General features: G+C 40.3%; 1 protein-coding gene across 2 annotated transcripts; it reads right to left on the bottom strand.

Annotated features, from left to right (window-relative positions):
• Nucleotides 1-596: 596 nt before the first annotated feature.
• Nucleotides 597-25,969, bottom strand: LOC122076767 (PITH domain-containing protein 1). Of its 2 annotated transcripts, none has more exons than XM_042642295.1 (9): nt 25,730-25,969; nt 24,433-24,513; nt 20,239-20,291; nt 19,559-19,636; nt 11,342-11,399; nt 11,212-11,261; nt 2,264-2,372; nt 2,099-2,160; nt 597-835 (listed from the first exon to the last, which is right to left on the bottom strand). In XM_042642295.1, exons 1-9 carry the CDS (start codon nt 25,811-25,813, stop codon nt 787-789), a joined length of 624 nt encoding a protein of 207 aa, XP_042498229.1. In that variant the 5' UTR covers nt 25,814-25,969; the 3' UTR covers nt 597-786. The 2 variants fall into 2 exon arrangements, with proteins under 2 accessions (XP_042498229.1, XP_042498230.1); XM_042642296.1 differs by having other exon boundaries at nt 20,239-20,288; nt 25,730-25,956.
• Nucleotides 25,970-27,755: the final 1,786 nt, after the last annotated feature.

Genomic DNA, 27,755 nt, shown 5'->3' with positions numbered 1-27,755 from the left:
GAAATTGCAATATGCAAAATTTTGGGCCAGGAACAAGGTTTCCTCTTAATGGGGTGATTCGAGGGTACATTCTCCTATAGGATTACGCTTTTTTGAGTTTCATGTTTTTGCGCTGTGAGGACATGACCTAACAAAACCTTCGACAAAATTGCAACATCGATCCTCCCTAAAAGTCATTCTAGAATCACCACTGTCATCAGATGGTTTTCTTTCAAGTTGCTTCAACTTCCATATTTTATTGTAGGAAGAGGGTTCCCCATGATGTCAGTGTGAGGTTATCTGCATACCAGGAAAATAGAAATCAGGGGCAAGGGTGGAAAATACCCTCTTGGGATTCCATTTCCCTCCCTGCCTGCCTGCTAACGAGGGTTGCAGCTACTTGGCAACAACCCAGGTACCAGCCCAAGTTTCGTTCCATTGGAGGAGGGGGAGATGATTGGATCAAGGGACAGGTGATGACAGAGAATTGAGTTGCAGATTAATAATCATGGGTTGGTGTTATCTGAATCCTAGTTAGCATAATTTGATATTTCCAAGTACCTAAAGCTGAACCTGACAGTGCTGTATCAGACCTATCCAGTGGTGGCAAGCATGGGTTTTCAAACTCCTTTTGATCATCTTTCTTTATCAACATCACCATAATGTTTGGATTCCATCGAGTCAAAAAATAATAATGTCATAAAATGTTGAGAAGTCGGACATATTTTCTGCATCTACATACATAAGAGTACATTAAAGAAGAACCCGAGCCCTTTTCCAACATGAAGCATCGTTGTTGCCAGTTATTTACTGTTCACTCCAGTGCGAAAGGCCCCCGCCACTCTCAGCCCGCGTCCTGTGCGTGAAACAAACAAGTAAATTGCAAAAGAATCGAGACAACTCCCTCCATATGCAGAATTCTAGCCATAGAACTCATTGTAATTCACAAAATATCAGAGTACATCTGTAATGTTACAATAAAATTTTCTTTTCTCATGAGTTACTGTCTTTAGGCAAGATAATGATAAACACAATGTGGAAGTGCAAAATAAAAATATCCATGCTTTGTAAGCTGTAACACTCGGGGAAAAGAATTCGTTTGGAAAGTTTTTAATAATGCAATTATGCAGATACTGAAACTATTTTGCATGTTCTACTCTCTTGCACCTTCGCTAAACACATATGGGCTGCTGGTCCGTTAGGATTACACACTGAGCATATCCGTGCCTTTTTAGTTATTGATTATTGAGTCTTTAACCCACTGCTTATATTATTTAAACCTGATGTTAACCTTATTATCTTAATCTCAACAATAACCATTTATTTTATATGGCTTAATAGAAATATAGTGGTTTTTCAAAGCCTTTCTTCTCACCTTCCCATGTTCTTCACCTTATTAACCTCTGCATACTGATCCAAGACTTGGTCTCTTGATCAGTACAAAGCCTTAACACTTGGAAACAAAGCTGTTATCATCTGTGATGGTTATGTTGATGTGGTTCTGTCACATCTGGCTGGGCAGCAACTTTATTTTCCAATTCCAATTTCATTTGGTCTCTTTGAGTTGTGGTTGTTTCAAGGGACCTGCTGGCATCAAACACCCAAGGTGTCCTGCAGGGTTTGCTCTGAGCGTTGGAAGAAGGAATCCACTAGATAGAAATCTAGACAGATAGTATGGACCTTTGTTCGTGGCTCTTACAAGGTCACTTGAAGGGATGGGCACTTCATCTATTTGATCTTCTCCCACGTATCCGAGATTTTTGTTGTAAACAAAATGGTATGTTTGTTTTGTAACTTCTCAAACTGTTTTTGTTGCTACTAGGGCAGCGTTATTGGGTATTCTTAATCTAACTCTTACTATGGATGTAGAAGCTTTTTTATTCAAGTTTTTTTCTATTCCATTAAAAAAAAATTCCGCCTCTATGTACATGGTGAAGTCTGATATTTTAAAGCAAGTTGAACAGATTAAAAAGCAAGCAATGTCCATGATACACGACAGGGATCAGGAGGGAAGTGTATCCTTGTAAACAGATACGATTGATAAAGTATCAAGTACCAAAAAACCAAAGTTTAGGGCAACCAGAGCATGAACATTATGGAGATGTAAACAGAGACTTACTTGTGATCTGATGGGTTAGGCATAAGTTCATAAACAATTGTTGCAACAACATCCCTCTTTAACTGTATTTCACAGGAAAAAGATTTATACCATTAAAAAAGCACTTGTTCATCCATAAAAGATCCTTTCTTCTGGGATATTTGTATTCTTTAGCTAGAAGATTACCTGAGTGGCTTCACCGCGCAAGCCAATATAGTGTATCTGAGTTGTCTCAGCACCAAAATTTTCAGGGAAATGCAAAGTGAGATTGCCTACACCTTGAAATCTAGAATATCTGGTTGAGTTTAAAGATAACATCAGATAATAGAGAATGAGAGACGAAGCTACATAGATCAAGCATAATCAAGACCCTATATCATATTTTCCATGCAGCAGCACGCAGACAGAAGGTTCATTGGAAAAGTGACACCACATTCATGGAAAAGTGACACCACATTCATGTTCCCCTTCAAGGTTACAACCAAAATATTCCTTATGAGCACATTACTATGCATCTGATTATTGCTTAGGGATTTGTACTTTACCACTTCACAGATTACCGTTACCAATTTGTATCCGGAGATGTGCTGAGACATATGCTAGGTCTCAAAATTTCAGCAATTTCACAAGCCACCTATCTTATAATTTTCTTACTCCATAGTTGGGAAATTAATGAACACTCCACTTCGGTTAAGAATGATAAGATTCAGCTTAATCCAGCCTTTTTCAGACCATACCAACAGCATAAGTAACCCACTGAAATAATACATCAATTGGAAATAAATACAAGCTTGTAACTAACACAACAAATTCTTCTTCATTAGCTAATCAGTGTTCAATATGTGAGTGTCCGAAGACACACTATACTTGATCCATCAATACATATAACAGAAACTTCAGCAGTTAACCATATTATGCTCCAGGCTTTGTTGAGCACTATGATCCTTTACTCTTCATATCTCCTTGTCAATTTTACAGTACAAATCCTTAGTTTGTGATATTCATTTTACAAACCTCCTTCAGATCCACTCCCCATTTTACAGATAAATAATGAAAAATCAAGAAACTTCCTTAAACTTTCCATCAACGCATATTATTCTGGATAACGTAATAATGGATTATTTGTTAATGGGTTTTAGGGGTTTTATCCAAATGGGACCCTATAGCCCTTTAGGGTTTTATTTTCATTATAAATAGAAATGCGTGTGTCAAGTTTAGACACAAGTCACATTCTCCCTAATTCTTCATGGTATCAGAGCAGGTTAGAGAGATAAACCATTCTCTTCTTCTTCTCCTCTAAAACCCTAACCCTACCACCGCTGCCTCCATGCGCTAGACCACACCACCGCCCCTCTCCTCACTCTTGCACACCGCCTCATTGCCCCTCTCTCCCTAATGTAGGACTAGAATCACAAGTGATCCTAATCCCAAGCAGGATCTGAGATTCTGACTGAATAGAGATGTCCTCCAATAGGCTTGGTTCTAGCTCTCAAACACTCTCTCACAACAAACAAGTAAAAGGAAAATAAAAAAAAGAAGGAGAATTCGATGGAGTGTTGAGAAGGGGGAAGAAGAATTAGTGAATGGGTATCTCACCCTCTGGTTTATGCATCTCACCCAACTGCATCCCACAGCACAACAACATAAGCCATTTTTTTTTTTTTTTTCATTCATAAATTTATGTTCAATGTTGTAGCCCTTTACAAACTTATATAGAAGAGTCAAAACTAACTCAAACACTAAAAATGAAAGGCCTAACCCAATCCTTAACTAATTGGGAAACCTAAACTAACTAGGAAACTGAAATAACAAAGGCAATCGACTCAAAATAGGACTCTAACTAAACTAATGAATTAAATCTTGTTTTCCTACTTTCTACCCATATTTTAAGCTCATTAAAATGGCTCATTACAAAGAAAATCTATGGGATCAAAGGCCCAACACATACATAACCCAACCTAAGACTTATTTGCAATAAAATAAGCACATTGAGTGACTTATCTGCATCACTCCCACTCACGGTCTCTTCTCTCTCCCACGACTCTCTCTTACTGGCTCTCTCTCTCCACTCGGGGTCTATCCCTCATGCTCTCTATTTTTTCCGCCTCTCTCTCTCTCTCTCTCTCTTTCTTGCGGGTTCTTCCCTCCAATGGCTCTTTTTAAAGGGTTTCTCTCCCTCTTTTATTTTGGTTCCCTTTGGTTTTTCCCCTCAATGGTGAGCTTCTTCCCACAAGGGGCTTTTTCCTTGTTTGGAACCCTGTTTTCTACCCAGATTTGTATGACAAACTATGTTACACCCGCACTCAAATCCGGCCTAATTTAAACTTTAAATAACAAGTGATGCACCAAAAAGTGTTAGCACCGGTGACCTATGGATAGCAACAGTCCATGGCTTCAAAGGACAGAAAGACCCCTCGTGCCAGTGTGGGTGTTGCCGGTCAAATTGGAGGGGATTCAAAGCCGTGATGGTAAGTGATCAAACAGTTCCCCACTTGACCTTTCTTGCACGGTATAAACATCACCAAATAGCCATGTACAAGCCCCTAGGGAACCATACAAGGTGTAGGCAAAAATACCTGAAAACCAGCTCAGTTCAGTAGGAGGAACTATCCACTATTAGATCCCATCGGTTGGACAATGACCTATCGGAAACCATCAACCGGTGCGTATTGCTGTCCAAAAATGCATTCTTTCCCCATGAGACCCATTGTACATGTAAACTTTACCCTTGTCCCCACACTACATAGGACCTACCTACTTCACTCCTACACCTTGCGACTCCAAGGTGGTGGATCCCCGTGGCCCAACATTTGGATTAAGTAAATTGGACAAGGCTAACAGGCTCTAGTGAGCCTTGACTATAAATAGAAAGAGATGAGCCTTAGGGCTCATTTCACAACCCAAAGTCGTGGAAGAGGGGAAAAAGGAGGAGGAAGAGAAGGAAGGTCCCCAACCACTCCCCCTCGTTGCCAGTTCTTCCAAAGGTAAGAGAACACCTCCCCAACCCTTTTCCTTTTCCTATTTTGGGTTTGGGTAGGTAGAAAAGTTTTTCCATATTGGAGGGGTATACCGTGACCCCAATGATCTTAGTTTTCCGAGGTGGTGTATATACTACCCCGTGCTTCTCCAATGACGATATGACTATACTACATCATACGTTGACTCAGAAAGGAACCTCCTCTGTGCTACCGCCTCCTCTTTGCCAGCCACCTTTGCCTCGCACTCTACTCAGGTATTGCTTTCGGTGGTCATTGTGCATCAATTTCTCCCCAGAATTGGATTATTGATTCTGGGGCTACAGAAGATGACATGACCAGATCGCCCACTTCTTTTCTACATATTGTCCATCCTTAGGTAAAACCAAAGTTCAAGTGGCTAATGATTCTTTGTCTCCATTGCTGGACTGGGTTCCATTAAGTGCTCACCCTCATTTGTCTCTTTCCTTTCCACTAATTTATTGTCTATTGGTAGCATCACTATGGATTTAAACTGCAAAGTCACCTTTTTCCCTACTAATTGTTTGTTTCAGGACTTGGTGATGTGGTAACGATTGGCAGTGGTAGGATGGGTGGTGGTCTCTATTACCTAGACAATGGACCCACACAGGCTCTTTATACATCTTCAGATTTGGCACTTGTTAGTTGACACTGTTGTCTAGGCCACCCCCCATAGGGGCACTTAATCTAGATTATTTCCAGCTTTAGTTAAACATAATACTCAGAACCAATTTAATTATGATGCATGTGTTCTGGAAAAACTAACTCGAAATGTTTATCCTATCTCTGGTAATAGAAGTATTGTTCCTTCTGGTGTGATTCATTCTGATGTTCGAGGCCCTACCCGTTGTGTCTGTTTTTTAAATGCTTCAAGGAGTTCCATTGTGATGCAGTTGGGCGATGGATTTAGAAGGGATCTCTTTGATTTGGGTTCTTTATTTACTTTCCTTTATTCATTAGAAATTAGATTGGCAGTCTTTTATTTAGATTTGATTTTTATTTTAGTTGCTAAATAGGCTAATTTCCATTTTACTTAGTTACCAATTTATGCTTTGATTTTCTTTTTTATAGCCTTGTAATTCACCAGTGAAACTCAACTTTTTTGAAGAATTGAAATTTGGAATGAATGTTGTGGCTGTCGTGAAGCTGGTTCTCCCATCAATACGATACACACCAATACATACCAATAATATATGAAAAATTAAAACTCGAGGTGAAATGTACGTTTCAGTATGTATCAGTACGTATTGGTGCATATCAGTATGTATCGTCTGATACATATCAATACGGTACAATACGTACCGATACAATGCGCTACGGTCATATAATGGCCATGATGGGTCATTTAAAAAAAAAAAAAACACGATTTTTTTAGGGGTTTTTGTTCCAAAGTTGCTGCCAGCCATTTTTTCTCTCTAACTAAATTGGAAATCAAGGTTGGGAACAAAGATTTTACATTTATGGGACAACTACAAACCTTGGATTCTTATTGCGATACTCTCAATTTAGCATTTATGCTTAATACATGCTATATATAGCTTTTTTTAACTATTTTTTATGCAAAAGTGTATAAAAAAGTGTTTTATATCCATTTATGTGCGTATCTTTAGCATATCTCCGATACACTAACCTCCGATACGTATCTTAATTTTGGGCGACCGACACCGATACTTTAATCCTTGGCCGTGATTGTGGATTGTGCTGTCCATTATCATTCACTATCTTTTTGGATGTACTATTTGTGAATTATTATGATATACGTTTTGATGTTAAATTTTGAGATAACTTGGTTATTGTGATAACATTATCATCTTTGGAATCCCTCAGTTCGACAAACGTGCTTATATATATTCTTTTATTCTGCTGCACCAGATTTAGAATGGTTTTTGTTGTGGATTGTGAGGGTAAGGTACTGCTTCAGAGATCTTGGCAGTGTTGTAACTTGTAAGACGGCGATAAGCGTCCTAGTCACATCATCGGCATCTTAGGAAGGGTGGGGTGTAACATAATAATAGGGAGTATATGGATGGGATGTTTCAGTCTTATCTTGTTAACATCAAACTAGTTGTGTGGCTACCACGGAACAGAATGGAGTGGCAGAGCGTAAGAATCCTCATCTGTTGGAGGTTGCTCGCTCTTTGATGTTTGAGATGCAGGTTCCTGCCCCCCTATTGGAGTGAGGTTGTCCTTACTCCTACCAATCTCATCAATATTATGCCCTCCTGCATGCTGGGGTTCCAGTGTCTTATGGAGATATTGTGTGGTTCACGTACATTTGTTGTTCCTCCTAAGGTTTTTGGCTCAGTATGTTTTGTTCGCAATCATCAGGTTCCAGGTAAGCTTGGGGGTCTCAGGTGTATCTTCATTGGGTATTCCCCCACTTAAAAGGGCTACATATGATTTCATCCTCCTTCTCGACACCTCTTTGTTTCCATGGATGTGATATTCTATGAGACTGAGGCAATACCATTCAACTCTTCAGGGGGAGTTACCTCCCATTTAGGGGGAGCCATCTGTGCAGCAGTAGAAGTTATAGGTGTTCTCTTACAAGAAAAGGAGAACTAACACCACCAATCACACTACACTACTCCACAACTGGCCTCTAATCCTAAGTCTAGTCTCCCAGGTATTTCCTTCCCTCTTACTTTGATCAGTCCCTTGATATTCCTATTGCTTGTAGAAAAGGTAATAGGACTTGTACTCAGCATCCCATATCCAATGTTGTGTCCTATAATGCTCTGTCTCCCTCCTATCATGCTTTTGCATCTTTTGTTTCTATTCATTAGACCTGGCAGGAAGCTGTAGAGCCTATATGGAAGGATGCAATGGATGAGGAGATGAGGCCCTTCACAAGAATAGCATATGGGACTTAATCGCTCTCCCACTACATAAACGATACAAATGGGTGTTTACAGTAAAATAAAATGTCTATGAGACCGTAGAGTAAAATAAAATGTTGATGAGACCGTAGACAGGTACAAAGCAAGGCTGGTTGCCAAAGGTTTCACTCAGACCTATGGGATAGATTACTAGGAGACCTTTGCCTGTTGCCAAGATGAATACATTAGTTATTATCTCATGTGCAGTGAACCTTGGTTGGGAGCTACAACAACTGGATGTCAAGAACATATTTTTTCATGGTGAGTTGACAGAAGAAGTGTGTATAGATGTTCCACCATGCTACTCTAGTCTGGAAACCCAAGGCAAGGTGTGCAAACAAGGTTCTTTATGGTTTGAAGCAATCTCTCACGGCATGGTTTGGTCAGTTCCACTAGGTTATAATAGCAATTGGCTTCACTCAGAGTAATGTGATCATACCCTGTCCATTTAAAAGGGTGGGTGACCAGGTTACTATTTTGATCGTGTATGTAGACAATATTGTTGTTACTGATAATGCTGCAGATGAGACTTCTAAGCTCAAGGCTTATCTTGGTAAGGAGTTTGAGATTAAAGATCTTGGGAAGCTGAAATACTTCCTTGGGATTGAGGTGGCACGGTCTACTAAGGGTATTGTTCTCTGCCAGCAGAAATAGACCTTGGATCTTCTTTCTGAGACTAGAATGTTAGGTTGTAAGCCTTCGGATACACCTATTAAGGCAAACTCCTATCTCAAAAGCAAGGAGGGTGAACCGGTTGATAAGGGTCATTATCAACGGTTGGTTGGAAGACTCATCTATTTATTCCATACTCAACCAGACACAGCTCATGCAGTTAGCCTGGTGAATCAGTATATGCATGACCCTTGCTCCTCTCATAGGGAAGTTGTATTTCGTATTCTTCGGTGCTTGAAGACAGCCCTAGGGAATGGTATCTTATTCTCTCCCCTTCTGATCACATGAGGGTTGAGGTGTATACGATATGCCGATTGAGTTGGTTCTCCATATGATCGTTGCTCTAATACAGGTTACTGTACATTTGTTGGTGGCAACCTGGTTACATGCCATTGCAAGAAGCAATCAGTTGTGGCCAGATCTAGTGCAGAAGCCGAGTTCGAGCAATGACGCATGGTATTTGTGAGTTACTTTGGCTACAGGGTCTCCTTCAGGATCTTAGTATTTTGTTCAGTTGTTGATGTTGTCGTATCTTGACAATAAGTCAGCCATCAGCATTATTCATAATCTGGTTCAACATGATCGCACCAAACATATTGAGATTGACAAGCATTTGATCAAGGAGAAGTTGGAGCAAGGCTATACCTGCATTCCTTTTGTGAAAAGTGAAGATCAACAAGCATTCATTCTTACAAAGGGACTTAGTAGTAAAAAACTTTATTCTATTTGTGCAAGTTGGGGATGTGTGATATCCATGCACCAACTTGATGGGGAGTGTTGTAATAATGGATTATTTGTTAATGGGTTTTAGGGGTTTATTTAAACGGACCCTTAAGCCCCTTGGGGTTTTGTTTTCATTATAAATAGAGAGGCTTGTGTCGAGTTTAGATACAAGTCACATTCTCTCTAATTCTTCACTAGACATGTAAAGTAGTTTACATTGAAGACAAGTCAGCTTCACAGTAGTTACAATGTAGGTTTTGCAAAGAATATTAATACAAATATTCAACGAGAAAACAAATTCCTTCAGCTTTATATCGTTTGATCATTCATAGGAAATTTTGAAGAAGTACACACAATTAGGCATGGACTCTTGATGGATGAAGTACTACTGCCAGTATATACTACATCTGATTGTGGAACTTCTGAATTCTCTCTCTTTATTTATTATTATTTTTTAGTCCCTCCCTATTTGCAAGACATGAATGAATATCGAAACCTATTCTATCATGGTAAACAATATATTTGTACGGTTGAACCTGGCTTTTTTTTTTGTCTCCGATAAGTTGTACCTGACTGATTTAAGGAGTAAAAATTCATGTATTTTCATATGTAGAAGCATAAATGCAATTCATTACACATCCCACAGATTTAACACCCACTCAAAATAATTTACATGTCCCACCATAAAATTCAATAACTGATGTAGTACCGATTTAAAGGAATAAAACAGAACCAAACAGGATAAAAAACAGAGAATAAAAATCCAGATTATGGAGAAATTCTGACAACTCTAGGAAAGGGGTAAAATAGCAATTTAATCACAGAAATTAGTGTTCAGAAAGGGACGCTAAATCACTGATTTCAGATGTAAAAGCTAATCCAATATCAGTAGCCTAAATAGGTAACGAAAACGGATTCAATTTCAGGTGTGGAATGACCTAAATAGCAGCTTTAATGGAGGTAGGGGCAGAATTGGAAGAACAGAATTATATTCAGATTTGACCGATACAATCAGAGGGCTGAATTGCTTAATCCGAAAAAACATGCAACATCTAAGCTTCTAAAAACTAGGGTTCTAGTGAATAAAATTAAGAATAATATTTGCTTGACAGCAACAAGAACAAGAGAATGAAGGATGATAACAAAAGTAAACAACTACTTACTTGTAAAACAATGAACAGAAAAGAAGAATGTGAACTTTGGCTTCCGAAGAAAGGGGGGTAGGTGAATGGCTATCTCAACCCAGGTCTCTCACCCTCAACTATCCCAGTTGATGAACACAACCTATCTCAGGAAAGTCTTTGCAAACAGCAAGAGAAAATTTCATTAATTAAATTCTTGTATCATTTTGTAGCCCCTTACAAACTTATATGGAAGACTTAAAAAAACACTAAAAAGGAAAGGCCTAACCTAATCCTTAACTAATTGGGAAACTTAAACTGACTAAAAAACTGAAATAACAAAGATAATAAACTCAAAACAGGACTCTAACTAAACTAATTAATTAAATCTCGTTTTCCTACTTTCTACACATATCTATTACAAAGAAAACCCATGGGATCAAAACTCCAACACCTACATAACCCAACCCAAGGCTTATTTCCAATAAAATAAACCTTTCAAGTGACTCATCTGCATCAATATGGTATAATTTACTTTTTGACTATAATTAAATAAAATAACCCGGAAATTTTAAAACAGCTATTTGTCCCTATCCAACCATAGAGCATGTAATCTGACTCCTACCCACATCAAGGCAATATTTAATAACGGCTTTATCATGGAGGATGATAAAGGAAAAATGTGATTAAATTATATATGTAAGCGATGTGGTATATCAAATAAAAAGGGAGGGTATAACTACCTCGTTTGGAATTCCAACAATCCTTGAAAATTTTCTACCAAGTCCCACTCCTTGAAACAAACAATGAATTATCTCACATGAATCAAACATATTGGTAAACCCCACCACCAACTTAAGATGAGGTAAATACCTGAACAGGTTGCATAGACTGAGCATCTGAGAAGTCGATACCATCTCGATTAAGGAACCTAGGTTTGAAAGAGAAATTAATCTTCTGTAAAAAATTGCACAAGTAACTTATCCAACTATACAAGCTCTTTCCCAAATTTGGCCACAGCTAAGAAGATAAACAATAGAAAAGTTGCAACATTATGTGTAAAAATCCATAAACAGATTGCATCACAAGAAAAGAAAATGGTAAAACCATGTATGACAACCTAAGCAAAAAAATCAAACAGAATTAATAACTGAATAACACTTTTAGGAGCCACATATATTCTCCAAGCTATTTCTGATTGAACCACAGATATTTTGAAATTTTATATACATTCGAGGAAAATATGAGAGAGTTGATTCTTTGGAAATTTAAAGCCTAAAAGTTTTTCTTTCATTTTTTTTTTGGGGGGGGGGGGCTGGGATGGGTTTGAGGAATGATTACCCATTAATCATATATTGGAAATCAATCAAGTTCTGTTTGACAAAGTACATGAAAAAAACGAAGCATTCTATTTCTTCCATTTCATGCTTAAATAAAACAAATACATTATCAACTCTGAGTGTAATTGGTCTGTGAGCTATCTCCCCCTCCCTATGCCATAACCCCACACTATGCCCCCTCCCATCCGGCAGCCTCTGCTGCCGGCACCTCCTCTCTCCCCCTGCGACCTGCCTCCTCCCCCTCCTTGACCCTTGCTTCCTCCGCCTTCTCCACCCCAGTCGATACCTCCTATTAACCGATCCTACGCCTCTGTTGTCACCTCCCCCACCCCCACCGAGAACCCCTTTTCCTCCTCCCATCCCTCGACTGGCCACACCCTATACTTTCACCCTCCGGTCATCCATGATTCCACCCATCAGTCTGTGTCTGCCTGGCCTACTGGATTCTGAGATCTTAAGTGGAAGAACTGCATCATTGGGTCATTTCTTGGAAGCAGGCCCCCTTTCTCTTTGGTCAAAGCCTCACTGTTAAAACAATGGCAGCCGGTGTGCTCTGTGTCTATTTACATGCTAGACAATGGAACCATCGTCTTCAACTTCGATGATGAAGCGGACAAAGCTCTCGTCTTAGATGGAGGCCCCTGGTATGTTGGGAAGAAGCCACTATTTGTGAGACAATGGGAAGCTCAATCATCGTTCACCAAAACAGAGCCTTCCTCCATTCCCTTGTGGGTCTCTTTTCCCAACCTCCCCCTCCACTTCTGGTGTGTTTAGAGACTTAGCATAGTTGGCTCTCTCATTGGCAAGCCTTTTTATTCGGATAGGAGAACTAAAACCATGGACAGACTATCCTTCGCCAGAGTCTGTATTGAAGTGCAAGCTGGAACCGAGTTACCTTCTTCTGTTACAGTGATGGATGGCGAGGGATTCTCTTTCAATCAAGAAGTAACCTATGAATGGATCCCCCCCCCTATGCTCCTCATGCAATTGCTTTGGGCATAAAACGTCCCTATGCACGAAAGTTACTGTCGACATCCCTTCCAGCCACTGCAATCAAGATATGACCGCCATAGATGCTCCGTCTTTACCCTATCTCTCAGTTGGAATCTTCCAGAGAAACCCTTGTCAGCCGAAGAAGAAATTACCAAAAAAAAAAAAACAGAGGATCTACACGTGGGTATAACCCATTCTCGATCTTGGGATCGTCTGAAAATGACACAGCCACTGAGCAGTCTCTTCCACGACTAGATCCTCAGCTTCTTAATAGCCAGATTGGACGATCAACTTTCATGGATGACCTTGCGCCAATCCCCAAACCAAATCTTCCCCCCTCTACTGCCTCTCCCTGGTACGAAACCCTCTGCTACTTCTTCTTCCTCGTTGGTGGAACCTTCTACGCCCTTTTCTCCTCCTTTTATCCATCCTACCACAACTTAGCCTTTCCGGTCCACGCTTGAACCGGATTTTATTCCTTTAAGCCAATTCATCCCAGTTCACATGCTAAACCAATTTTCCAAATTTCCATCAGACCACCCCCTATATCCAGGCAATCTCTACAACCCGACCACCCATTAAAACAACCCATGAACCATAATCCACAACCTAACCCAACCATACCACCCACCCATAAACCCTCAACCCAATCCGAAAAACCAACCTACCTCTCTTAACACTATACCCGACCCGCCTATTCAACCTAACCTACATCCCGATCCATCTAACCTTTCCTCCTTACCCGTCACTGCTCTCTGTCGAAGTGATTTTGATGGACAGTCTCCTGCCTTTGGTTTATCTTTGATCGTCGTCTCCGGTGATCCGACTACAGATAGTGCCTGGACTTTAACAACCGGAGAGACCTTTCTCTCTTCCGCTGCTGATGCCCTGCAGCCTGTGTACTCTGCGGTCCTGCCATCAACCCTTCAGGTCACCTCATTTGCCAACCCCACGGACTCTACTAAAGATCTCGGTGACATCTACACTCGCCTGGCCTTGGAAGGCCCAATCGCTTCCTCCACCACGGTTTGCGCTCTCCTCATGCATTGGCCTCTGAAGGCTCCTCTGTCCCCAATTTGAATCCAGATATGTCCAAGAAGACCACTACCATTCAGTTCCTGATCAGTCTTCTCCCCAGTGATCCTGATGTACCCTCAGCACAGCACTGCTCTTCCGCTAATGTGGTCTCCAACCCAATGCCCCTTTTGAAGAGGTCTAGTCCCTTGGTCACTGGAATTCAACCAGCCTGCATTGACACTTCTCAGAATGCATCTTTGAACACCATAGGCCATTCAACCCAGAATACTCCTCTGAACTCATCTTTGGTTGACACCCCTGGCCTACACCAACTCAAACACCACATCAGCACTAATACACCTTATACCATCAACACCAAAGCCACCATTGTGCTTCCTAGAAAATAGAAACCCAAAACCACTTCCATCAACACCAGATCCTCATCCACATCCACCACCACTCCATTCATTGGGTATAGTCGCCGACCCCCCTCCTCCACTGGTCTCCCCACCCCCATCACCCCTCGTAGCTTATCCCAAGTGTCCGAAGCCCACACCATCTGGTTCTTAATGATTCCTTTGACCATATGGAATGTCCGATGTCTTAATTCCTCAGCTAAACAAGCGAAAATCAGATCTCTCATTCGCTCCTCCCAATCCAACCTCTATTGCCTTTTAGAAACCAAGGTTCTGGAAGTTAGTGCAAATCGTATTGCTTCGTCAATTGCTCCCAATTGGTCCTTCCTTCCCAATTACCTCCACAGCCCGAATGGAAGGATTTGGATTCTCTGGGACCCCTCCTTCCTCACCATATCCTGTCTTTCCTCCTCGGCTCAAACAACCCAAATCTCTATCTCTCATCACTCTGGCCCATTCATATGCTTCCTCTCTATTGTTTACGCCCACAACAGGGCATCCTTCAGGACCCCTCTCTGGGATGACCTTTCCTTCTCTAACACTTTGGGCCCCAGACCTTGGGGCATTGTTGGGGATTTCAATGTTATTCGATTCAGCCATGAAAAACAGAGGCCAACCCCATTGATTCGCATGTTGTTAACTCTTTCAATGACTGCATTGATGATCTTAATCTCACTGACCTCAGATGGTCTGGTGTCAAGCTCACATGGCACAACAGAAGATCGGACAATCTTCGTGTGGCCTGTAAGCTTAACAGAGCCCTCGTTAATGAAGCTTAGCTGGACTCCTTCCCCTCTTCCCATGCCAGCTTTGGTCTCCTAAGGATCTCTGATCATAGCCCCATCTCCTTACACGTCCTTCCCTTCCGCTCTTTTGGCCCTAAACCTTTCAAATTCTTTGATATGTGGACTACTCACCCGGACTTCCATTCCCTTGTCCTTAGTGCCTAGCACAGTCACACCCCTTGTCCTCGTTCCCCTCTCCTCTCTTTTGCCACCAGACTTAAGAGAGTGAAACTTGCCCTAAAGCTCTAGAACTCTTCCACCTTCGGGAATATCTCCTCCCAAGTTTCCTCCGCCCGAGACAAGCTTCATTCCATCCAGTCTAGAATTCAGCAGGATCTCCTCAACCCAACCCTTGCTGAGGAAGAGAAAGCAGCCACTTCTGATCTATCCTTGCTACTTGACCAGGAAGAAAGTTTTCTTTGTCAGAAAGCCCGGATCAAATGGCTTAAATTAGGAGATTTCAACTCGGCTTATTTCCATCGCTCCCTTAAAGCCAGAAATAATGCCAATTCCATCCCGATCTCATCTCCTCCTCCGGGATTGATCTTTTTTCACCGGACCATATCAAGGCTGAAGCTGTCTCTCACTTCCAAAGGCTCTTCAGTCCCACCCTTTCACCCCTACCCCTATCCCCCACAATCTCCTTAATAAGTCTATCCCCACTGATTCCATTCCTTTTCTCCAATCCATCCCCAGTGAGGAAATAATCTCGGCCATCCTATCCCACAAGTCCAATAAAGCCCCCGACCCTGATGGCTTAAGTATGGGCTTCTTCTCTACCTGTTGGAGTACCATCAGATACGATCTCATTTATGCTGTGAGGAGTTTCTTCCTTAATCCAATCCAAATTGAAGGGATCAACCACACCTTCCTCTATCTCATCCCTAAAAAGGAAGGTGCGGTTTCCATGAATGACTTCAGGCTCATTTCTCTATGCAACCTCCTATACAAGTTCATTGCTTAAATCCTTGCCAACAGGATTCAGAAAGGCATTGACTCCCTCGCCAGTCCCAATCAATCGGCCTTTATTGCTTGTAGGAGTATTTCTGATAACATTATGCGCTGTCATGAGATCGTTCGCGGTTTCGACCATAAGTCCCATGCCCCAACAGCCCTCCTCAAGATTGACAACCACAAAGCTTTTGACACCATTAGCTGGGATTTCATCTCCAATACGCTTCTTCAAATGGCTTTCCTGCAATCTTTTGCTCATTGGATCCAGGTTTGCATTTCCTCCCCCCCACCCGTTTCTCCGTTCTGGTGAACGGGAGCCCGACTAGGTATTTCCCCTCAGGTCATAGCATCCGTCAAGGACGCCCCCCTTGCTTTTCTCTCCTTGGAAGTCCTTTCTCGTTCTATCTAATTTGTCATTGATCTCCACCACATCTCTCCCATTCCTAAATGTAAATCCCTCCTTTCTCATTTGGCTTTCGCTGATGACATCATAATTTTCTCCAAAGCTAACCCTCTTTCTATCTCCACCATTATGTCCGCCCTTCAATCTTTCGAATCCCTATCCAGGCTCAGTATTAATCTCCTCAAGTCCAATATCTTCATTTCTGGAATCCCGCCTGATGTCCGAGACTCCCTCTCTAAGCTCTTTGGTATCCCGCTTGGGGCCTGTGAAATATTTGGGTCTTTCTCTATATTCCTAAGACCCTTAAGCTGGGACAAGGTTTGCCTTCCTAAAGCTGAAGGTGGTCTGGGGATCAAAAGAATCAAAACCACCAACTCTGTTGGTATTTTTAAGTTCATATGGAAGATTGTGTCCAAACACAAAAGCATTTGGGTTGACTGGATTTACTCAGGTTTGCTCCAATCTAATTCCTTGTGGACTGCTCCCTCTATTCCTGATGCCTCCCGAATATGGCAAAAAATTCTTGACCATAAATCCATTGCCCTCTATGCCATCTCCTTCATTATTTGCAATGGTCAATCTATCTCCCTCTGGAAAGACCCCTGGCATCCATCTGGCATCCTCTCCCTTCTTATCTCCCCTAGAGTCATCTACTCTTTTGGCCTTCCTCCAAATGCCTCTGTCTCTACTATTATTTCTCCCTCTGGTTGGTCCCCTCCTTGATCTCTGGTCTAGACTTCCCCCTCTTCCCCCGGGGCACAGAGGAAGAGATGACAAATGTATTTGGCTCCCCTCCTTTAACAAATCCTTTTCATCCCCCTCTGCTTGGTCTTTTATCTGTACCCCTTCCCCAGTGGTTCCATGGTATAAGGTTGTTTGGTTCAAAAACCAAATTCCCCAGCATAGCTTCACTATATGGCGATGTCCGACCAACTGCTTACCCACCCAATCTTTTCTCATTCACTGTCATATCCCAGCCAATCCTGCTTGTTGCCTCTATGGCGATGTCTGACCAACTGCTTACCACCCAATCTTTTCTCATTCACCGTCATATCCCAGCCAATCTTGCTTGTTGCCTCTGTCCCCAGGGCATTGAGGACATCCCTCACCTCTTCTTCTCTTGCCCTTTCTGATGCAGATCTGAAAGTCTACTCAAGAAGGAAGAAGAGGGTCGACCAGGTCTGGTTTAATGGCCCACGGTTTGGGCTACTGATGGGGATATTAGTCACTTAATTAGTTTCTATTTTCAAGTCTTAAATTAGTTTCTAATTTCAGTCATTGTTAGTTTCTAATTTTAGTTGTCTACAATTTTCAGCTTTAGTAACTACATGTTAGTAATTTAGTAAGTCAATATTTAGAAGCTTTTGAGTTTCTATTTTGTAAACACTACCCCCATCATTATAAATAAAGAAGGGCTGCTACTCATGCCCACGATTTTGTTTTATGAAAAAAAAAAAAAAGACTTGCTGCTGCTGCCGCCGCCGGCCTCTATAGAGGATTCTTTGTGTTTGATCAAGGAAGAAGGGTTTGGTGTTCGATCCAAGCGACTCCTTGGGCGCGAAGTCCAGAAGGGTTCTAAGTGTATTTTTTTCTTCTCTTCCAGGTCTATATTTCAAGGTCTACTGCTACTAAACAGTCCAGGTATTTACTTTAACTTTTCTGCCCAGAAATTCGGCAGATTCTGCAATCTGCCTCTGCCTGTAGGAGTAGACCTAGGCCTTGTTTTGGGCCACACTTTTGGTCGAGTCTTCATCTCTATCTAAGAGAAGATCGACCTTGATTAAGGCTGTTTCTGGACAGCCAATCTGAAGATATTGGAAATCACCCAATTTGTCTTTTAGTGAATGTGCCTGCCCAGATCTGAGGTCGATAGGTCTGAGTAGTTTTCTGCTGTTTGCTTTGACCTATGGACTATGGTGAATATTACTAGACTGATTTGAGTCTATTTGAAGTACTGCAAGGCCTATTACTATTTGATTCTTCTGGTTGATATTTCTCTGATTGAGAATTGATTACTGTTCTGGTTTGTTCTGCTGAATATTGTAATCTGATCTGTTATATTGTTGGGATTGGTTGATTGTTCTTGGATTAAAAGTTCCTGCAGATTGAGACTTGGTTAGTTCCCTATCCTAGTCTACATTACTTTCTCTTCCCATCTCTGAAAGGTTGTCCTTTCCAAATGCTGACAAAACAGAAGACCCATTCTTCCTTTTGATAGGGAATGGAATTGGATTGATATGACCTTCTCCGGTTCCACCATCTATGACACTGTCGACAAATTGGCTTTTTGTGCTATAACAACCACCTCTGGATGGAACGTAACATCCATAAATAGACTCCCATATCCCGTTCTCCTGATAAGATTTGGAAAGCTATCTACTTTGATGTTAAGTCCAAAACCTCTTCCCTTCAGAATAAACCAGTCCATAATACCCCCAGAAATTCCTATATCATTGCCTCTTGCAACCTTCAAGTTGACTTCCTCCAACCCACTTGATGTCATTCTGGGTTATGGCCTCCCCCCCCTAACCCCCCTATTGTTGCTGGTCATTGCTGATGATTTTTGCTAATGTAGTTTTGTTGTTTAAGTAGCTGTAGATTTGTAATTTTCTGTTTGTTTGGTGCTTGTAATTTTCTGTTTTTCCCTTGTATTTTCTTCTCACCTTGGTATTGAATTATTTATTCATCCAACAAAAAACAAAAACAAAAAAAAAACAAATACATGATCAATTTCCATCCACATCAACTTTATAAAGGAATCAACTGCCTACCAGAAGTAACTGATCAAGTAAATGCCACTCAAAAGGTACTCTTAGTGATAAGTACAAATACTATGCACTATATGCTGCATCCAGATAATAAAAGTGCATGCAGAAGAAATCTTGAGCACATTACAAGAAACAATGACAGTTTTCATTAAACTAGGACATGCAACAAAACTAACAGCTGCAGATAAGTAATCAAAATAAATCACAGCTTTACTAAGCCTTGGCCGGTGAAAGAAGAAATTTTACTAAGAAATCAAACCTCAGGAGAGTTCTTTGCTCAGATTTTATGGTTGGCATTGACAATCACTAATACAATGAGAAATATCTGTACCATTCATCTCTAGCTATGATAACTTGATCACCACAGAAGAAACAAAATCACATAATGAGCAATATCCTGCAGATAAAACTTACGCTCTCATTTTTGAAGGACTTGTCCCATCAGCACCACCAACAACTGAAATACTCTTAATCTTAACATCGGAAGTAAACCTATTGTGCACAATCAGTACCAATAAATGAATAACAACAGATACATGTGAGCCTTCTGAAAATTTAAAAGAGCACAAGGCAAAGAAACATAAGTAATTCCCAAATAATCCAGTATCCACTTAAACAGAGATTTAGAACATGAAAATTCTATATCAGAACCAATCTAGTGAGCTATGCACCTTATTTCTTTCGCCCTATGCAACGGTCTGGACTGTGTGGTCAATTTTAGACCCACTAGCGCCTAGTAGGCCCCACTGGGAATTAACCATACACAACAAGGTTATGGAAATGAAAACTTTGCTTTTTCACCCACTCCTTCTCACTTTATTCCAATTCCCTCAACCACCCAAAAAAAGACAGGAGGAGGAAAAAAAAAGTGGGGAAAATAAATAAATAAGTTTTATCATAGATAAGTGAGAGAAGATAACTTGTTAGGCCTTTATAGGATACAGAATCCGAATTCTCTTCCATACGCATGCAGGCCTCTACTTGATACAGAATTTGATGATAGACAACAGATATAGGTAATCAGAAAGATTGGAGATTCAATAAAGTCATCATTTTAAGGAAATACAAATGGGATAACAATGGTGGTTACTCACGGGATAAAAACAAGTAACTCCGGGTCACCTTCATTGCTTTCCAAATAGCCCTGCTTTGATGAAGAACATCAAAAGAGAACTTCACACAATAAATATGTTCTCTAGTTCAAAATTTTATCAGGTTGAAAATTGTTCCACATGGTACCAAAAACTTAAATTTCCTGGAATAGTTAATGGAAACAGATGAAGAGAATGCAATAACCCCAAGTAAAATAGTAGTGTACTTAACGACAAAACTAAAAGACAGATATAAACCAAACTAAAAGTTAAACAAACAGAACTTTCCTTATTTACAAAGTTTCTATATCTAGAAAATCCAACTTGACATAACTGAAAAGATGAATAAATGAATGCATAATAAATACACTAGAATTTTCTAGTTGTAACTACATGCTGAAGTTCCCTATTAATTTTTTTTTTTTTTTTTTTTTGGGGGGGGGGTAGATCCAGTTAAAAATTGGAAGTGTCCGACGTCGGCTTCTCCCTTTCCAATAATTTTAGGAATTAGGGTATTCATCTTCCCTCTTGATGTAATTGGATGTGAAGATTCTCAAGATTGGAACTATAATCAGATCTCAGCCTTGACGAGTTGTCTAATAAGCTTTTGGGGATTCTAGCACATAGTCGAAGGGGCCACTCATGACGTGCATAGGTGAGGGTAAAATATGAGGAATTGGGGATGTTAACGAAGATAACTAGAATCCCACATATGATCATAGAAAAAGAGGCAAAATGTATGACATAGATATAAATGATTGTTCTGATATATCATGGAAATTCCTTGGGCTACAAAAATCAAATAATTCTCTGTGATGGAAGAAAATATCTCTCATTTGCCCCTCAAATAGATTTTTTTTGTTCAAAGGAATGTTAGTTGGATATGAAGATATTTATAATGATAAGGGGGGTGAAAGGGATGTCATTGGAGAGGTGGCGAGTGAGAACCAGCCTACATTTATCAAAGGAAGATCAACTGTGGACAACATCTTGATATGTCATGATATTGTTAGGGGCATTGAGCAGAGATGAGCAACTCCAACTGCAATCTTGAAGATTGATCTTCATAAGGCCTATGACTCCTTAAGTAGGAAGTTTATGTTTGAGATTATGGAGAGGACGAGCTTTCCTTTAAAATTCATGGGAGGATCAAAGCTTGTGCCACCTCTCCTTTTTCCATCCTTATTAATGGAAACACAGGCAGGGTATTTGGGAGAAAGAGATATAAGGCAGGGGAACCTCTTTCTCCTTATTTACTATGGCCATAGAGAGATTTTCTGGTGTCATGAGGAAATTAGAAGTTGATGGACAAATAACTCTCCTCCTGAGCTGCAAGTCCAGTCACATATCCCATCTCACTTTTGTGAGTGATCTCATGAGTTTCATGAAGGCAGTTCGTGATTCGGTCACAGCTAGTATGGTGGCCCTAAAAGAGTTTGCATCCTTCTCTAGGTTGCAACTCAATAGGGCTAAGTCCTCTATCATCTTAGAGGGCCTTACCCAGCTTAGTAGAGTGCAACTATTGGAATTGATGGGATTCAGGCACACTACTTTACTAATCCAGTATCTTGGTGTTCCTCTCATTTCAGTGAAGTTTGAGTATGGGGGATTTTGACCCTATTTTTGACCTGGTTCGCAGAAAGCTTGAAGGATGGAAAGTGAGATTTTTATCATATGCTGGAAGGCTTCAGTTGATTTCCTCGGTGATCCAAGGATGTTGTATCTATTGGTCAGGCATCTTTGGGTTACCAAGTAATATCATTTCCAAGTTGGAATCTATCTTCTCCAATTTTCCTCTGGTCTAGTCCTTTGCTCAAGAAAAAGCTCCACTACATCTCATGGGATGCAATATGTAAACCCAAGAGTGAAGGGGGCTTCAGTCTTAAGCGTATAAAGGAGATGAACGTGGCGAGCATCATGAAACAAATATGGTGGATTGCCTCACATAGGAAAAGCCTTTGGGTTAAATGGATTTATCATAGATACCCATAAAAATGATTCCATTTGGACTGTTAAGCTTATTAGTAATCCCTTTTGGGTCTACAGAAAAATCATTAAATATAGAGATAAGATGGAGCCTTTGTGCATCATTTTATTAGCTTGACTGCACCCATCTGAAATTCCTTTAAGAAGATTCGGAGATAGGATTTGATATGATTATTAGCTTGACTGCACCCATCTGGAATTCTTTTAAGAAGATTCGGAGATAGGATTTGATATGATGCTGATTCTTCCCGCTTGGCAAAGGTGGAGGAAATTATAAGGGAGCGAGATTGGCACCCAACCCCATCTAATTTTAGGGAGCTTATGAAGGTTTGGGGAACCCTCCCCTCAATCCCACGCTTCCATCATGATGACTCGGACTTAATAGTTTGGAAAGAACACCCCTCAAGGATCTTCGCTGCCAAATCGACATGGAAAGTTGTAAGATCTGGGGCTCCTCAAGTGGATTGGGTAGATTCTGTGTAGTTTAGTGGTAACATCCCAAGGCACTCTATTTCACTGCATGGAGTAGTCGTGTGGGGTTAGCTCACAATTTGTATTTTGTTGGGCTGGTAGTGAGGACTGAGACCATCTATTTTGGGATTGCTCTTTTGCTTTCGCTATCTGGAAGGATTTGCTATCATTGTGCTCTCAGAATGGAAGGCAATGGAGTCAAATCACTGATCTCGCTATTTGGGTCAAATATGAATTTAATAAAGAGGACCCATTAAGGGTTATCGGGAGACTTTCTTTTTGTGGAGTGATACAGCACATTTGGCAAGAAAGGAATTTCAGATTATTTAGAAATAAAGTAAGGACTAGACCACAAATTCTTGCTGCAATTGGGAGGAAGTAAAGTTAGATGCTCAAGTCTACAATTTTCAGGTGCATGCAATCCTCGCAATCAGATTTTGGTTGATAATTGAGGAATCTGTATGAACTTGATTAATAAGATTCCTAGCTTGTTCCTGGTTTGGCCCCCAAGTAGTATGTTTGCCTTACATTGTGATGGTGCCCTACGTCAAGATAATGCTTCTTATGGTGGTTTTATTCGAGGTGCTAAAGGTTCACCCATTTTAGCCTTCACAGGAGTGGGGAAATGTTGCTTCAGTTCTGTACATGGAGTTACTTTCTACTCTAAGAGGAATAGATCCTTGTATAGAGAATAACATCCAGGAGGTCTCGGTTCGGTCAGATTCAAAGCTTGCAGTGGATGGATATCTTAACAGGAGTGGTTGAAGGACCTTGGGACATTCAGGTAATTAAAAGGAAGATTCTTCAGTTAGCTCGGTCTTTGACTAGAAGGGAGTTTAAACATATTTGGAGGGAATTAAATAGGCCGCCTGATCTTTTGGCTTCATTAGCTCCTACTAGTGCAGAAAATATCCTATGGCCATTAAAATTTCCATGTGAGTTGAGAGATTTTGTGAAAGAGGATACTGATCATAAGTGTTTTTTAGACTCTAGTGCCTCTGCACACAGTTCTTTTTCCTTTTGTTATTGTAGGACCTGTCTTGTGTGATTTAGGCATTCCTCTTCCCTTCTTCTAATCTGCCAAAGAGGGTTGTAGGGATTGCCTCCCCTTGTATTTTTATTTTTTTCTACTTAATAAATACACACTACTTATATAAAACAATAAAATAAAAAATAAAAAATAAAAAATAAAAAAAAAAATAAAAAAAAACTTCTTTTCTCAAAATCCAATACATGGTTAGGGATAAAACATACCGACCTATTGGGTTCCAGAAAGAAAGGAAGGTTTTAACATGATGAGTAAGAAGTGGAAAAAGGTGATTTATAATATTGCTAATAGCTAACTGGCTCCGACTAATATGTGATGACAAGGCCTTGAAGAAAGGATTATACTGTAGCAATTTGAAGACAATGAATTGCAAGTGGAATGGTAATTTATGACATTGTTGATGGCTATCTGGCTGCTTGTATGGAATCCTGAGTGAACAGGTGGCTGTATTTTTTATTTCAACAAATAGGGCTTGCTTTTGTTATTCATAGAGCTGGTGCCTCAAGTATTAGTTAGCTAAAAAAGCGACAGCATTTATGGTCCGGCACTGATGCCAAGTTGCCAACTAACCCCTCCTTCCCCCACCCCCCAACTCCCCAAAAAAATAATATTAATAATAACAATTGCAAAAAGTACAAAAACAAGTACACTTTAACATAAGTAGATGAGCTAAAATCATGCATGCTACTTACCATGGAGGAATCCAGACGTTGCTCCCAAGCTTTAAAAACTGACTTTACACTTCCTGATACGGCTTCATTCAAAGCCGACACCTGAAACAGTTATCATCTTTCTTTTGAGAATTACAGACAAATTAATGGGAAAATGGTCAAATGAAAATTAACATCACCAACTCTCAAGTAGCATGAGAAACACTGCAAAATATATATATATATATATATATACACCAATTAAAAATTCAGAAGAAATAATAAGTAACTCTTTTAGATGAGCAAGTAAATGGATAAATAAAATGTAGTGCAGTGTTTTTCTCAAACAAATATAATTATTATGAACAGAAAACCCCTTTCTGATTCTTAAGGTATTAGTTACATTTATTTGTAAAATATAAATTGAATAATACCATATCTTCACAAATGAAAGATTAAACATACTGAATACTGGCAAGGTATTGTGATACAGCAGCAAATTAATGGTCAGACTCAAATTAAGATTTCATTTTATCTAGTCATCTCCCAAGTTTCAAGTTTAACAAAAAAATTGCAAGCATTGCCAGTTACGGTTACTTGAATAAGCAAGCCAACTGTGGATATTTGAAGGGGATTAGTTAATTAATTCATGCTTTAACAACTTCTTCATGTATCATCAATACAGTCATATAGATAGGAATGGCCTTGCTATAGTAACAATAACTATTTTCTCAGAAGGTTGTTTCTGTAGCATCTTTAAAGGATAATGCTGCCCACACAAGTAGTTTGAATGAGAATTATTTTTGAGTAGTTCATCACTATATCCATCGAAAAAGTCTCATTTACAGAATTCCTATTATACCAGTAAAACAAATTAATTTAATGTATAAAAATGGTTTTAAACAGAGGAGTGGCGAAACAGTATCCATGTATCCAACTGCAGATCCATATAGCCAGATTCATTTAGATGGGAAAAGACTTATTTGAGTTGGAATGAGTTGTAATTTCATTACACAACCATTTCAGAAACCTATTTTTATGCTTCCCTGGATACTTAAACTGGCACACAATTGAACAGAAACGAAGTACTTAAGCAATATCAATCAGGTTAACAAGCAGTAAAGCACGGAATTAGAATGCGAATTACAGTTCGTTGTACTGCTTCATTCACCATTGAAACAATAAGGAAAGGTAATAAAATAGGCAATAATCGATCGTTAAATAGTGTGAGTTCATAACTCGCGCAACAGGGTCATCAGCATTTCAATTTTCAAAGTAAAGTATCAATCAACAGACCAAAAACTCCTAGAATGGAAAGGAAAATGAAAAAGGAACGAACCTTAGGGAGGTCTATGTGCTTGTACAGAGACCAATCGGAAGAACAATCGTGGTCCTCGCAGTTGTGATCGTGAAGGCAGGCCATCTCTCCCCTCTCCCCTCTCCCTTTCACACACGCAACATAAGAAGCACCACGGCAGCACCGATGCTCACGCCGTCCATGGGACGATAGCTTCTGCCAAACGTGCACAGACCCAGTGCCACGCGGCCCACGCCTCGAGTACAAGAGTATTCTGAGGATTGTAGGCCCAGATAAAGATACCAATCTAACGGTCCTTCACTTTAGGGTGTGCATGCACAGGCAGTATCAGCGGCACTATACGATGTTGCGTCGAATTTTTTCTTTTTCCTTTTTTTTTTTGGGGTGGGGGTGGAAGGTCACATAGCCAACAGGGTGGGACGGAATCTCCCACACCCCTAGTTTGGCCGTCACATCTCCCCCTTTGCATCTCAATCGTTCATTTGTTTGCTGTTACAAACCGCAGCTGGAAAATACAAAGACTCGTCAACACATTCGCATTGACATTCTTTCACTCGAGAGACAGAATTTCCAGGGGGACTTCAGCTGCAAGTTTGAAGCTTAAACTGTGAGAATTTTTTGTTCAGTGCAAATGAATGTTATTGCATATTTGAAACCTGTGTTTGGATGTCATGAGAAAAAAACAAAATAAATAAGCGTACTAATACAAAAATCATGATGACAAGATAAATGATTTATGTGTCTTATCTTTCTCCTGAATTTCAAACTTTTTTTTTCTTTTATTGGGATCCAACCATAGCCTAACTAATGAAAACCAACATGTTGGAACATAAAACGCTCGATTCAAAAATATCATGTTTCCCTTGGACATTTTCAAAAATATCACTAACCTGTTGCGGTAAGAAATAGTTCTAGGCTGCTCTTGGGTCCTACACAAAGGAACGGGCATAAGAAAGTGAGTGTTGGGCTGTTCCAGTGTGGGACTCTCCGATACCTAAGTCAGATCTCTCTGCAAATAGATAATTCTAGTAAGAATGAAAAGGTTTAGATCCCTCTGAAGGGGGGTTTACTTGGTTAATTTATAGCTAAAGATGGCTGCCATCGAGTGGGAGTCACGCTTTTGTAGCTTCTTAATGCTGGTAGGAGTTTGAATATAGTAAGAATTGTAATAGGAAAGTGAATATGGAGAATGTCTCGGTTATGGGAACTCCACATATTGGTTATATCCCAGGGATATGGCAAGATACTTTTCTTCTAGGGAAGATTCGATATTCCATCGAGAATCCTCTCTGGATTGGGATTGATCCACATCTCGTAACCCACGTGCTAGATTGGGTGAGCTCTTTTAGGCATATCTTGATGAGGAAACTCGTCAGAATCTTGGGTTGAGCGACCTAAGTTGGGCGGTCTAATTGCCAAGCCATTTATCCCAAGTGAAGAGCTATACGTGCCACTAACCGTTTAGCTGGTAAGGCCTTGGACCCGCCGTTTGGCTAAGGGACTATTGTCATTAAGCTTGATCTGTGGTTTAGATGGCCACATGGTAGAATGTTCGTATTGCCTTATGTTGGTACTTGCTCAAACGCTCAGCAGTCGAAGTTCTCTGTGTAAAGTCGGTCAATCGGTCTACTTTTGACTTGGGCATTTGCTTTAGGTTGGGTGAATGGACAGATGGGATTGGGACGTTCGTCTGGGTCTGTATTAGTACTTTCCAAGCTTCAGGCCTGCTACCCATTCGATTTTATCAGTATGCCCTTGATGCGTTTATATTGTCACCCTAACACTACCCTTCCCTATACTTTGGCAAAATATCATATTCCCCCTAGACATTTTCAAAAATTTCACTACCCACGCCCTTATCTTTCAGATTTTATCAATTGTTCCTTTCCGTGAGAAATGGTTGTTAAGTTTGTTAAGGATATGCCTACACCCCTATAGTTGGTTTTGATAATAGCAAACATATGAAGGTATTTCATAATTTGCCTTCAAGTATTGTTTTGTAGAAACTTCATATCAAAGAATGAATTTGATCAGTGAAAGGAAGAAA

The sequence above is a fragment of the Macadamia integrifolia genome, chromosome 4 (genome assembly GCF_013358625.1).
Source record: "Macadamia integrifolia cultivar HAES 741 chromosome 4, SCU_Mint_v3, whole genome shotgun sequence".
Lineage (NCBI taxonomy): Eukaryota > Viridiplantae > Streptophyta > Magnoliopsida > Proteales > Proteaceae > Macadamia > Macadamia integrifolia.
The sequence above is the reverse complement of the archived record's forward strand: the minus strand, read 5'-3'. Positions and strand labels throughout refer to the sequence as shown.